Source organism: Agelaius phoeniceus, chromosome 17, assembly GCF_051311805.1.
Source record: "Agelaius phoeniceus isolate bAgePho1 chromosome 17, bAgePho1.hap1, whole genome shotgun sequence".
In the NCBI taxonomy this organism is placed as follows: Eukaryota; Metazoa; Chordata; class Aves; order Passeriformes; family Icteridae; genus Agelaius; species Agelaius phoeniceus.
Window position 1 is genome coordinate 4,993,587 of NC_135281.1, and position 14,915 is coordinate 5,008,501.

Genomic DNA, 14,915 nt, shown 5'->3' on the forward strand with positions numbered 1-14,915 from the left:
ACTAATGCACATTCTCCTGCTGCATTACTGAGACTCTTTAGTTATTTTAGATTTTGTGGCTCCTTTCCTCAAACATCTCAGTGCTGAGAGCCTTCAGATTGTGGAATTCACCTCTGGACTTTAACCCTTTGATTTCTGCCTACACCCTTGCATGTGGCCAGAAGAATAGATCTGATGGTCTGGGCTGTGATGGGACACTGCAAAATGAATGGCTGAAATACCTTTTTTTTCAGATTATGTTTTTTAGCCCAGGTAATTTTTAATTCTGGCTCCCAGCAGATTTGTAGGAAGAGTTTTTCCACCACTGTTGTGAAGGGAATGGCTTCAGGGGGAGGGCCAGGGCTCCATGGCACACTTTGGGATGAACAGGAAGGCTTTGAATTGATGTTGTTGCCTTTGGCAGCAAAAGTGCAGCATTGAGGTGGATCAGTGAAAATGAAGGATTAGATTTTTTTGTATTTAAATTAAAAGCAAACAGCAAACTAACTAAATGCATCCATCCAGAATTCAAATTGGCTTGCAGCAAGCCTCGTTTAATGGGAACACTTCAGTTATGGCTGGGCTGTGGTGCTTAGGAAGCTTGATTGAGATGAAGCTGACTTTGAGAGATCTATCCTTGTAATTTCAGCTAAAATTTAGATCAATTTAGCTTAAAAAGCTTCACTGTAACCTAAATTCCACTAGTGGGAAGATATTTCAATATAGATTTCATAAAACTTCTCTAAGGGAAGTTTAGGGAGTTTTAGAAGTAGGAAAAGCTTAAAAATCAAGTATCATTTTTTTGAACACTAAAAGTCTTCTGTTACCAAGTCAAAGAAAGAAGGGGGAGAATTTCCTGGGGAAAAAATGGATTAAATACCAGTGCCTGAGTGATCTGTCCTGATTTAACATAGCTGATAATGCAGATAGAAGCAGGACTCTTTTCACAATTATAGATACTTATTGTACCATAAAAACCTGAAGGAACAAGGCATTAGCCATGCTCCTCATTTTTGGGATGCAAGCCAATTATAATCCATATTCCTCTCCCTCCTTTTAATGTAGTTCCAATTCTTGGTGCTGCATTTTTTGGGATCTCATTGGCAAATTCTTTGGGTTGTATGTGGAGTTCCTTCAATTTGTTCATCTGATGTTTATAAAAGTGGGGATGTAAGGGGCAAAGGTGGTTAGTGCTCATCACCAACCAGAGTTGTGCTCCCTCCCTTCAGAGCTGGTCAGTTCTCTGGAAAGCAGGGATTTCTGTGGTATTGAATGCAGTGAAAAATCCTGGACTCTTAAATCTTCGGAGGCTCCATCAGCAAATATAAAAACATCAATTTCAGTGGAGAATTGCATGTTCAAATCAAATGAAAGGATATGGTTTGTTGAAAAGGGATTTATTGGACCTGAATATATTTTCTCTAGCCAAGATAGCTTCTCCCATGTGGAAGCCATGAGAAAGGATTTTCTTTTATTTCTTTTTCTTTTCAGATAGCTCTGATTAGGCACCTAATGGCAGTTGCCATTCTCTGGTCAATCTGCTGTAATTCGATATTAGTGGAGAAATAAGGCACCTTTTTCCTTGCTCTTTGAAGATGAAAATGAGCCTTCTTCACCTCTTTTCTTTCACTCAGAGGGGTTTTTTTTTGTTGTGTGTGAGTTTCTTGGTTGGGTGTTTTTCCTCAGAAGATGAGCTGCTCTTTGGAAACAACAGTCTGCAAAGGAAATATATGTGTGATCAAAGCCCTCACCAATTACAGAGTTATTACTCTTTCTCCTGGGCTTTTGAATAGGAACTCAGTGTCCCTGTCTTTGTCAGCAGAGCTCGTGGCAGTGCTGCAGTGCCTGACATTTTCTGTCCTGGAACCCTTTGCGGGAAATTCACAGCGATCTGCTCTGCCAGGGGTTTGCTCATATTAAGTTTAATTGTAACACCAGTGTTGTAGATCCTAATTGTATCTCTCTGCTGTTGCATTCAGGCACATAATAGACCTGGGTGGCTTGTGAAGATGAATATAAATTCATTTTGTAACACAGCTGTGTCAAACTACCCGCTGCTGGCTGAGGCAGATGTGACTCTGCAACAACTGTGGTATAAACCCTCTGTAATTCCCCAAGGACAAGAAATAATAAAACTTCCAATGATGATTTTAGTGATGTAGAATCGTGTTAGGGGGTACATCTGGGAGGAGAGACAGTTCAGGAGGGGCTGCTCTCTTCACTCATGTTTATTCCAAGAAAGGCAGGACCATCCTCCAACTTCTGCTTTCCAGGCTCTGCCTTGAAAATCCCTCCTGGCCACGTCTCCAGGATAAAGTGGCTCATGTGAGGGTGTGCAGAACAGTTGTAGGGCTGAGCTGCAGGGAGGGTGGCACTGTGTGCTGCCAGTTCCTTTCCCTCTTCCTTCCTCATCTGAAAGAGCAGATTTTAGGAAAATGGTTGTTTATTCTTGTGCTTCATGAGCATGCTTTACCTCGTTTTTCCTCTCTTTCTTATACATGATCTAAAACCCTGAGCTGCTTTATCTTTCCCCAGAGAAATCCAGCAAATGGCTTGCATTGCATCACCCATTATTAACACAGAAATAGATGAAACCACTCTATTTTCAGCTTAAATATGAAAGGCTGAGCACTGGGTTTCAAGCACTGGGTTTCAACCACTGGGTTTTCTTAGAGGTGTGCTCAAGTGAAATCTCCCCAAGTCTTGTTCTACAGGAGAAATGAGGATAACCTGTGACTGTGCAACCATAAACAAATTCCCCTGATCTTTTTAGATGTGAAGTAGCAGGAGGAAAATGATTCTTGGCTGGCAGAGGACAAGAGATGCAAATGGTCTGCACCAGCTCTGCTTTTCCCATTAGTGGAGGTGCCCTGTCCTCACCAGCACTGTTTCCTTGGTCAGCTACTGAATCATGCAGCTCCTTTATTTTTGCCTCCTCTTCTTCTTTAGGTCTCTTCCCCCACCTGAAGGCATTGGCCAGGTGATTTAAACCCTCCCTTATTGTTTATTTTGCAGGCACTCCCCGAGGGGCAGACGGCGTCCTGGGACACGGCCAAGGAAGACGAGAACCGCAACAAGAACAGATATGGAAACATAATCTCCTGTAGGTGTAAATTCACATTAAACTGGGCATCCTGGGAGACCTTACCTGTGTGCTGTGGAGAAGGGTGTGTTGGAGAAGCTCACCAAGAGCTGGCTAGCAGTACTGAGTGTGTTCAGTCCATTTGTTACAGGCTTTATTCCTAGGATTTATTCTATTTCATGTTTTTTTTAATCCTTAGTTTTCATAACATCCTTGCATGATGTTACACATTTTCTACCTGCCTTGCTTTCTGCTTTAGGTTTGTAGCTCAAGGGCTAAATCCTTTTGCCACTTTTTATGTGATGATGTCCATTTTCTGTCTATTTTCACCACAAACCCCAGAGTTTCCAGTGCCACAAAAGAGAGGAGCTGCAGACAGATCAGATTTTTAGCTGTGGCTCAGAGGCCAGGTTTTCTCCTTCCTTGTGGACAGTAACCAGTGGAGCAGTCGCTGCTGGTCCCTAGAGCTGGTTTGAAGGGTGGGACAAGCTGATCTTCTGCCTCAGGATCATAATAAGGCAACTGAAAATGCACTAAAACTTCTTGGCTTACTTCTTGCAGTGATCAGTTCCTGTTGATGTTACAGGAATATCAATATGTAGCAGAACTGCAGGGCAGGGAAGAGTCCATAAAACCATTTAGGACAGCTTTATTCTTCAAAGCAAGACTAAATTCACCTTCCTCATTTTTGTCAGATATTTGTGAAGCCTCTTCCAAAGTTTCTCTCCATAGCTGAGCTTTCCAGCAGCTCTCCAGGCAGTTAACCAGTGTTTCATTATTCCTGATAATGACTGGGGAGAGGAGGTATGAGAATTAATTCTTTTCAAGGGCTGCTGAGCTGAATCAAGTTGGAGAAGCCAAGCTTGAAACCATCAGAATAAGAAATCAGAATATAAATGAATGTGCCATAGATTTTCATGACTGGGAAAATCTATAGAATGCTCTGAGAGCAAAATTAAGTCATGCTGAGTGATACATTTTATACTATATTTTTTTTTCTTGGGTTAAAAATGTATTTCTTATAGAACAAATAGATTTTACTAAAAAAAAATTTAAAAATCAGAAAAAAAAAACCTTACCAAAAAAGCACCAAAACAACAACAACTGACCCAAAACCCCAACCTTTTCATAAAGAAACCTCACCTCACACATCACTGCCCCTCTCTTTGAAGCCTTGAGATAAGTGATTCATGTGCCATTTTTGGGGAATGACATAGAACATCTCAGTTCAGGGGCCCCATGGTAAAGATGAAGGAATCTGGAAGCAAAGATTGAAGTTTGTGAGCCCTGATGTGATCCCAGTTCTGCTGCTGGCTTTGTGTGGTTTGTGAGGAGGCCACCAAGTTCACCAGTGTTCTTTATCCATGTGGGAAATGGGAGTTGACAGTACTGGAGTGTTACAATAGCATGGAAGTTGTCTCCCTTAATTTCTGCTCCACCTTGCTGTGAGCTTTCTGTGTCCCAGTGGCAAAGAGGGACGTGCAGACAGAGGCTCTGCTCACCTGTCTACACAATGAACTCCAATTAAATGAGTCTAGGACAGATGAATCATCCAGCTATAGACACTGGATTGAAAGTGGAAGTGCTGTGGTATGATATGAGGAAGGAAATGTGAAAGGATTTGTTTCTCTGTATGATTTTGAGGAAGCACTCGGCATAATTCAAAAGAGGAGGTGAAAAGAGGCAAAACTGCAAAAGCTTCCATCTCATTTATGTTGAAGATGGTCATGAAGAAAACCTTGAACTCCAAGTGAAATGTGAGGAGTTCAAGAAGCAAAATCAAGGAAGATAAATGGGATGTTATCTAAAGAGAAGGTGTTCACAAAGACAAATTGTTGTCTAACGAAGAGTGACGCGAGGCTTTTAGCTCTAAATATAAATACAGCAGCAGTGCAGATGGGAGGTGATGAACTTGAATAAGGGAATGCAAAATGTAATCAGAGCTAAGGAACAAGAATCTGCACGGTGTGAAGTGCCAGAAAAGGAGCTCAAGTTTGAGGACTGTTGGGAAAGATTTGGGAATGGGGCTGAGAGGGTGGAGTGGGCTTTCTTCTCTTCAAATATTTATCAGAACAAAGAGTTTGAGAAGGAGACAAGGGCTCTTTTAGAAGACAGCAAGGAGAATTTAGAAATATACAATAGTGATATTGAGAAGGCTTGGAAGAGAGAAGAAAAGAAGGATGCCTAAGGAAGGAGCATGTAATTCATGTGGTATTTTGTAAAACCACTGCAGAGTTTTCAGCTGAGCCTGGAGCCAGACCCCACTGCTGGGTGAGCTGGGCAAACTCCCTGAGTAAAGTCAGGGGCAGGAGCCAGAGCAGAGGATGGAGAGCAGAGCTGAGAATAGCAGGGCAGTGCTTCCCTCCAGGCAGGTCATGAAAACAAATTGTGCTCTGTGGGTACAAACTGGGCAAAAGCCTGGGCAGAGGAGGTGGAACACAGTTACACCCTGAGCTGTTCTCTTGTACTTCAGTTGTAGTGGCTGCTGAAACCCAAAGCAGGCACTGGTTGCCCCTACCAGGTTATTTGGTAAAAGGCTGCATGTGGCAATCAACATTATTTATTTAACCATTTATCCCTCCTGGAACAACAAATCCCCTGCCTTTTGGGGAGTGAATTGGAAAGTCAGGTTTTGATCTGACTTCTGAAGCAGCAGCTTCAGAGACTGGTGTTAAAATGTGGGTTTGTAAGCCCTTGCAATGAGTAGCACTGCTCAGTGAATCACAGCAGATTAGATCTTGTCTTTACAGCCTCATGGGTAACAGCACAGTTACAGGACTGTTTTACTGGCTCACTGCTCTCCCAGAGCTCCATTAACATCGTGCCTCTCTCTGAAAACCTACATCACACTGCCAGCCCCAACACCTGCTCTTCTCCTTGCATTTGCAAACCAAAGCTGCAGACCAGCCTGAGAGCTGATCTGTTCATGCAGAGGAGGGGCAGGAGAACTCAAAGAGCTCTCCCAGCTTTTCACAGTTCCCTCCTATCTGTAACAGTTTTTGGAGAAAGGAAGGAAAAGCTGAGCAGTGGATTTGGGGTCTGCATGGCCACAGAATTCCACTGTGGATGGTGGGAAGCTTCAGACAGTCTTACCATGCTGAAGGAAGCTGTCCTGCTTGGACCTTTTATTATATGAACAGAGCCCATGAGCTTTGCTCCTGCACTTTTATAAAGCTGTAAAAACAAAGACAGTCGTGGAGATGCCAGGATTTTCTTTAGGGGACAAGCGTAGGCAGTGTACCCATTTATGTGCTGAAGCAAAATGATTTAATTCTGCTTTAGGGCCCAGATATTGAGACCTTCAAAGAGCATCAGAAAGTGATTGTTGGGCGAGGGATGTTGAGCTGAATCTATTACAAGGGAAGAGAAAATGTCCAGAAGCTATAAGGGACCTTTGGTTCTATTTGATTTCTCTCCATCTTGCCAAAATTTAGAGCCGTTACATTATGGGAGAATAAAAACTCTCAGATGAGAGCTGAGGATGGGAAGAGGTATGATGGTGTTTTGCTTCAGCTGATGGAGAGAACTTTCTGTGCCTTTCTTTTTTTCCTGGATTTGAAGTCTCATGATGGTCCACTAAAAACTACGGAGTTGTGGACAAAAAGACAGCGGAGAAATTTGCTTTATTTCCTTCATGCTCTCACTGCCATATGCTTTGGGTTGGAAAACTGTGAATTAATCAGAGAATTTTGGGGTGGAAGAGATGAAGAAGCTTTCAGCTGGCACACAGGTGGAGAGCACTTCTTGCCCACAGTCAGGGATAAGGCATGAAATAAAAAAAAACCTACATAGAATTCCAGACTTTGGGTTGGAAGAGACCTTAAAGCTCATCCTGTCCCACCCTGCCATGGGCAGGGACACCTTCCACTGCTCCAAGCCCTGTCCAACTGGCCTTGGACACTTCCAGAGACAGATTGGATTTAGAACAGAAATCTTCCAATTTTCAAGCATTTTTATTCCATGATTTCTTTTGTAGCGCCTAAACTCTTACACATCTGTGGGATATCCCATGGACTTTGTGGGATATCCCATGGACTTTGTGGGCTATCCCATGGGATTTTTGTGGGCTATCCCATGGACTTTGTGGGCTATCCCATGGACTTTGTGGGCTATCCCATGGACTTTGTGGGCTATCCCATTGAATTTGTGGGATATCCCATGGACTTTGGCCCTGTCAGGGTGGGATTTATCCCACCTGGCTATTGCCCGGCTCTCGTGGCGCACTCCAGGGTCAGCGGGGGCAGAAAGGGGAGCAGAGAGTGAGGATAAATCATTGTTTTGTCCCAGAACTGGGGTGAATCTGCAGATTTGTGTGTGTTTCTCCAGCCCTGAGTGGGGAAGCCTGACAGGCAGTCCAGATGAGCTGGGAAATGTTTCGATGGCGAAAGTTGTGTGCGATTAATCCAGTGCTGGTGTCAAAATGAGACGTGGAGAAATTGCAATGATACTTCAAATGATCACTAATGGGAATTTTGACAGGAGTTTAAAACAGTAACAATTTTGCACTAAAGTGGGAGCACAGAGCTTTTCAGTGAAATTCTTGTCATTTTTGAAGTCTGTTTTAAGACCAATTTTCAGTCAAACTACTCTTCATATAAATTTAGAGTTCTGCTAACTAGCAGGAGGAGTGGTGTAAGCAGGGAGAAATAAAACCATTTACACATTTGTTAAGGTTTTTTGGGGTTTTTTTTTTTTTGGTTTTTGTTGATTTTTTTGTGGTCCTGAATGCAACTCTTTTTTTCTGTTTACCCTCCATTTTTAATGTTTCTTAGAGTCCATTTTCAACACACAGGGCTATGATGCCTGATAAATTTAGTGAAGAGTTGAGCAACACTTTCATTTCAGTCTGCCAAGAATTCTGTGTCCTTGGCTAGAAGAGTCCAGTGGATAAAGAGAAGAATCAGAACTAAGTTTTAACCACTGGGAGAAGAGATAATAAATGCATTTGCTGTTCTTTAAATAGCTCTTTAAAGTCTGTAGGCAAAAAACCCTAAGTACAAGATCCTTACTACTAAGAGCACAATAATTTGCCTTTTTTTTTTTTTAAGTCAAATCCCAAAGTTTTTTTGTGGAAAAAAGAGATTTGCAAGGGAACTTATTTTATGAACTTTTATCCAGACTGTTCTCCTAAACTTTGGAACAAGGTTAAAGAAACCATTAAGACATCATTAATATTTTCTGTGCTTCACATATACACAGATTTTTTTTTTTCTGCTGCACTGTTCTCACTTGGAAGAGCAATAAATCTCCCTCAGGAATTAATCTCATTTTAGTAAAATACGCAATGAAATATTTTGAATTCTGTCCTCTGAAAGCAAAGTTCAGCTTAAAGCATTTTTCATTTGGTCCCAAAATATGATTAGAACAGAGTGTCTCCTTTTAAAAACAACAAAAAAAATAGCATTAATCTTCAGTTAAATTTCTTCGTCCTTTATGTTTTTTTCCCATATTTGACTTTAAAAAAAAGGAAGGAAAAGGAAACAAACCAACAACACTTTTTTGCACCTACTGAGCATCTTTTCCTTAGCCATAATTCTCCATAATTGCCTGAAATCCTGGAGCTGCTCTCAGCCTGTTTCCCAGGTCTTCCCCATTCAGCTCCCTCTGGATGTATTTCATCCTGCCAACTTTAACTTTCTATCCAAAGAGTGGCTCAAAGTGCTGAACCTTAATTTTGATGTTTGGCTCCATTAAATGAAGAGAGGCAGGTGCTTCCTCCAGGGTTATTCAGAGCACTCCAGCTGCAGACATTGTCTGTATCCCTCATCAAAAAACGAACCTGAAATTCTTTTCCCCTGTCATTGGCGACGTTTTTGGTCTCAAAATTTTTGGTCCCGTCATTTTTGGTTCTGTTGTTGTAATGAGTTGAGACTTCCACAGTGGTGCTCTCTTGGGAGGAGTCAGTAAATGTTCCCCTCCCAGGCATTTGCTCCAGGGTTTACTTTTTCTTTGCTTTTGTCCCATGTGGCTCCTAACAAGTTTAGTTTGCTGCCTGGAATTGCAAGTGTGAAATTGTCTGCGGGAGTTTCCCTGTATTTCACCCACATGTCCGGTTTAATCAGCTCTCTGTCTGTCTGTGTGAATTGCTCTGAGTATAAATTCTTTTGTTGTCTGTCTTACCACATGATTTACTTCCACTCCTCGTGCAGCTGCCTTGAGCGCAGGTAATTGGGAACATCAGCACTTAGAGAAATATTCCCCCTTCCCTGTGTCCACAAAGGTTATATTTATTAATACAAATATAACAGAGCTTTTGATGGATTCATGTGCAGAACCTTCTTTGAATGCAGATATGGGATTTGATAAACACAGCAATGTGGTTGTGGGTTTTTTTTAGGTGCGTAAATCTCACCTAATGGCTGAACAGAGTGGAATCATTCCTTTACACAGCCAAATGAATATCTAATATATGTCCAAGTCTTGGTTTTCAGAACTGCTCCTACATCTGTCTTCACAATTATTATCTGATTCTACATTTAATTAAGACATGACTAAACCCCTTTTGACTGAGTTACTGCAGAATCACACCTCATATTTTTACGTTTCATTGCTATGATTCTTTTTAATTGAATGTAAATCATGTTCAGGCCTGTGTTCTGCAAAGTGCTGCTAAACATTAATGCTGCTCTGACTGAGAGCTATGCTCCATAGAGCTGGTAGGGAGGAAATAAACTTAATGGACTCGATATTATACTTCTTTTAAAAAATCATTTAAAAATGAGCACAGCATGGCCAGCAGTGACCTCCATAACCCAGTGGCCTCTGCCAAGCAACTGGCCCTTAGAAGCAGTTCTGCAATTAACTGCATACCAGTGCTGGGATTGCCAGAGCAAATCACATCAGCAGCCTGGCTCTGGAGTATCTCCTGTGACAGAGCCCAGCACCAGCTGTTCCACAGAAAGATCAAAATATTCCCCTGGTGGAAAATCATGACATAATCTGCCCGCTGGGGTAGTTCCTTTCTGCATCTGAGCTGTGGAGCATGCTGGGAGATGAAAAGATTGATCTCTGCTATTTTATTGCCTTATCTAAAGTAACTTTGAATCTCCTCAAAAAGATGAACAGTTCTGATTTTGTTGGTTTTTTTCAACACTGCCTCCATGCCATTTTGCTGCTGTGGGTTGCATAAAGGAATATTGCTCTGATTTAATTTGTATTTTCTTCCAGTTTCTGGGTTTTTCCATTTCTTATGTGCAGGGTTTCATTGTTATTTTACCCTCCTTAATCTTTTATATCTCTGTCTATTTAATTTTATATCTCTGTCTATTTATATCTGTGATCTATTTAATTATGTCCTGGTCTTGTCAATTTTAGCTCTTGCCTCAGTTTCCATAGATCAGATGAAGCTAAGGGAGTTTGGAGCTTCCAAGCAGGAAAATGGCTTTTGTCATGGAGATACACCTTGCAAAGATCTTTCCCAAACCTCCCAAACCAGACAACATTTGTGACCTGTCTCAAATCTCCATAAGGATTATGGTGACAGAATACAGAGCATGAGTAACTTAAGGATCTAAACATCACACTTTAAACACAAAACAAAGGGCTTTTAGCAACAGGGATACATGTGCTGCTATTCCATTTTTGACTATTGTAAGTATTCAATTATTCAGTTACCATGGTGGGATTCCTGAGGCCAGGAGCTGCCCTTTGTGTGTCCCTTTCAGCTCAGGCCATTCCATGATTCCAGCACACCACCCTTGCAGGAGCCAGCAGATACACCAGGCCACTTAGCAACTGCTCTTTATCGTTACTGTCACTTCTTCTCCTTTCCTTCCTTCAGATGATCACTCAAGAGTGAGACTGCAGCTGCTGGATGGGGACCCTCACTCTGACTACATCAACGCCAATTACATCGACGTAAGGCTCCTGGACATCCCCTGTGACAAACAAACCCTCCTGTGACAAGCCTGCTTCTGAATGTGGTGCCTCTGACACAGGGACAGGCTCTGGGTGTGATATGAGTGGCAGCTGAACGTTGTACAAGCGTTGTGTTGTGACAGGGAGAAGGTTCTCAGTCTCCAGTTTATTTTGTCTGACCAATCTGGGCAGATGGAGATTTCCTGTGTTTGACAGATCCACCAGCAGAAGTGGGACGTGGGCTAGATGATGGATGCAGAAATCAATATCAGCCCCTCACAATAGCATTAGTTGATATCAGAGACTTGCCAACTACTCACAAAGTTGTGGTGCAGAAGGCATGTGTGTAAACAGATTGACTTTTTTTAAAGTGTTCTAAAATGACATTGGAAAAGCAGCCTCTGTCTCACACACAGTGATCCAATCTGCGTGCATTTCTTCAACACAGCTCTTAAGACACAGCAAAAGGAAATGTTTAGAATAGTTTCTTGAAAGGATAAAATATGCCCTAGAATTTTCACAGAGACAAATTCATACCTTTCTTCTTATCAAACAAGAAGATGCAATGTTTTGCCTATCTGTTTTCAGTGTTACCCTCAGGTAACTCAGGATTTGTGTTTCTTTGTGGAAATACTTTAAAAGTGCCCCATTCCTGTCTTGTCTTTGGCATGAAGAGATTGTGTTATTCATCTGAGGGAGATGCCCTTACTTAAAATCCCTCAGGGCCAGCCCCTTCATTCATTCATTCATTCATTCATTCATTCATTCATTCATTCATTCATTCATTCATTCAATAACCAGTTAATTATAATATATTACATAATTATACATTGTCCAGAGGGCTGCAGTTGGTCCCTGGAAAGTATCAAATCCCTGGTGGGCTTTGTCTGAGCTGTGATTTCACAGACACTCATCTATTTTCTTTTTTTTCCAGGGGTACCATCGGCCTCGCCATTACATTGCAACTCAAGGCAAGTTCACTCTTGAATGTCTAAATATTTCTAAACCCACTGCTGGTTTACACTGTTGTAGGAGCTTTTTATGGGGTGACATCTTCTGTTTTGGGGAACATCTGAAAATTTGTTATATGGGTATCAGGGATAGCTAAAGGTGACACAGAGACTCCATCATCAGAAGGCATGAAAAGACACTTTATTCTTAGAAATTCACAGTTCTTATAGAAACAATGGTGGACCTAAGACCTGATTGGCCTTTAGGAATCTTCTCTCACCTATTTATTGGTCAAGAAGTGACAACTCCTTCTTGTAAATATTTTTGACAAACAGAGATTGCCTGCCAGAGATTGAGATAATAATTGTTTTAATTCTTTCTCTGAGCTTTCTCACAGCTTCCCAGGAAAATCCTGGGAGAGCTGTGTCTCTCTCTGTTCAAAGGATATGTAATTACTACATACAGGCAAAACAGGGAAGAATCTAGAATTTTCCAAGATCTTTATGGCACTCAGACTTAAAACCTCAGCTGCAGGAATAGAAAATGCCACAGACTTAGAGGTGGCAGCACAGCCTAGAATGTGCCATTTGTGCATGAAGCATGAGAGGACACTGACAGGGGACTCTGTGGGTCTTGGGTTTACCCTGCTTGAGGAGGGCAGTGTGAATAAACTGTGGCTGATGAGCCTTTGAGAGGAGCTGGTAAGAAATGCATTTGAACACCACCTTCTGTAGTTCACCTGAAGCATTCCTGATAAGAAATAAGGTCAGGGAGAGGCTCTAGACTGACAAATCTCTTGTGGACACTGGTTGGTTTGCTATTGGACCCTGGATTTTTTCTGGGGGAAATTTCAGGAAAGAGCAGATTTCTGCATGTTTCCTTCCTCCTTCATAATTAATCGGTATTGAACTGTGAAATGCTGTGCTGCATCAGGTGTGAATTACAACACAGCCTTAATACAGCTTCAGTGTGGGTTACATCCTTGTCCCATCACTCATACAGAGTCACCTGCTGGGGCCATCCTTCTGTTGCCACTATGCTGGAGCCCCAAATTGCTGCTGTGAGGAAGGGTCTGACGCCCCAGAGAGCTCAGGCTGTTCGTGTCTGTAACCCTGAATGGCAGAGGGATGCTCTGAGAGGCAGCAGGATCCTGAGGGAGCAGGACAATGGCTGGAGAGCAGCTGGAGGGGGTTATTGGCATTCCATGCACTCTCTTGAGATGTCCTTTTTGTCTTCTCTCCTGCCCCAGGGCCGATGCAAGAGACAGTGAAGGATTTCTGGAGAATGATTTGGCAAGAAAACTCTGCGAGTGTTGTCATGGTCACCAACCTGGTGGAAGTGGGCAGGGTAAGGTGCCACTCCCAATGTGTGAAACCAGACCAGGGCTGGGTTGAACACAGAGCTGCTGCTCAGGAGAGCTCAGCAGCAAAATGCCTTTTGCTTCCTGCAGGAGGGGAGTGAATTCAGCCACTCTGGGTTTATTTCCTGTAAAATGCTGGATTTTGTAATACTTAGCTGCTTCCCTTCTAGACTAATAAGGATGGTGTTCCTGCTGTAAGTCTGGGCTTTGGCAGAGTTATACACATTTATGCTAGCTCAGAAGCTATGTCCTTCCTCAGTACAGGAGGAAAAATGTACTTCTGTGATAGTTATTCCTTATCTGATAATTTGAATACTCCTCTAAAAATCCAGAGCAGTGAGGATGTGTGACTGGTGCTCCAACTACCCAATGACCTCTTTGCATGAGAGTCCAAAGCCTGGAGTTCCTGAGGTCACTGCTCCTGGGGGTTGAGGTTTTTGTGGATCCTGGGACCACCCAGCAGTGTTGGCCTCCTAAACAGCCACAAATTCCCCTCCTGGGCTGACCTGGAGCAGACATCCCTGTGTCAGCACAAGGCAATTCCCAAAGCCCATCATGGGACCAAACATGGATAAATCAAAAGGCGTAGGCTGAACCTCAGGAAATAAGAAGGCAGAATGTCTGGGGTGGCTTTTCCCAGCATGGTTTTTGTTTTAGAGATGTTCTCAGCCAGAAACTGGAGTTGTTAAAAAATTTTGTCCTGATGTTTGTCATTTTCCATTGCTTTGGTCCTAAGAAAAATTTAAATTCTCATTTACTCAGAGCCATTAGTAATTCAGCTGCTTTGTGTTTGATTTCCCTTAGATCTCATGGTTGAATGCCAGCTGCTTCTGTTCATTTATTACTATTTATTCTATTTTACCTTCTACTGACACTTCAGTTCTGAATAAATGCCTCTGTGTAAAAGAAAAAAAAAAAAACAAACCCAAACAACAAAAAACCCACAACAAACCTACATTAATAATATTTAATATTTATAAAACCCCTTTCAATTATGACTGGAACTGGAACATGAAGCCTGCTTTGCTGCAGCTAATTGCTTCAGCTTTAGGTATTGTTCCACTCTTCATGCTAGAGCATTTAATAACCTGATAGTCTTTGTTAGCCTAAATATCCCTTCTGGAGCTTCACAGCCTTGCTTTTATTTCTTTTTGGTGGTTTTGCACATGGCTCCTAGAAGTGGCTAAGCTGGGATATGTTTACCTGCTCAGGAGATTTCTCTCTTGAGCCTTAGCTGAAGCCTGTCACAGCTGGTAAAATGCCAAGTTTGTGTCCACATCTGATAAAGAAAGCTCAGAGTCAAACAAATTTAGTGTCTCAACATGTATCCCACAATCCCCATGATCTGAAATTCTTTGGCTAAACAGAGAGAGGTGAGAATTACAGGAGCAGCAGCAAAGATTCTTCTCAAAAGGGAGGGTGGTGGTGACTGTCAGGTGTTCTGTACATCTGATATGGGCCAGGCACATATGGAAATTCAAAGAAGATTTTAAAAAAATCTAAATGCATCCTTTGCATTTGTATGGACAACAAACGGAACATTAAAAAAGTCCCGCCTGTGGTTTCTATGTATGGTAAAGGAATTTTGATCTAATTTATACAGTTAATTTTGGCAACTCTGCACATCAGAAGAAAACCCAATTTTCATTGGCTCCAGCTTGAAAGTGGAGGAAAATGTAGGTCAGC

At 42.1% G+C, this 14,915-nt stretch overlaps 1 protein-coding gene across 9 annotated transcripts in view; it reads left to right on the plus strand.

Annotated features, from left to right (window-relative positions):
• The window catches only part of PTPRT (protein tyrosine phosphatase receptor type T), a 488,934-nt gene that overhangs the window by 443,692 nt on the left and 30,327 nt on the right, over positions 1-14,915 (plus strand). For 8 of the 9 annotated variants that reach the window (XM_054644473.2, XM_077187382.1, XM_077187384.1 and 5 more), the window contains 4 exons: positions 2,995-3,082; positions 10,842-10,918; positions 11,853-11,889; positions 13,119-13,216. In XM_054644473.2, the coding sequence (XP_054500448.2) occupies positions 2,995-3,082; positions 10,842-10,918; positions 11,853-11,889; positions 13,119-13,216 (300 nt within the window). The remainder of the gene's footprint in view (positions 1-2,994; positions 3,083-10,841; positions 10,919-11,852; positions 11,890-13,118; positions 13,217-14,915) is intronic. The other variant, XM_077187379.1, reaches the window with a different exon arrangement.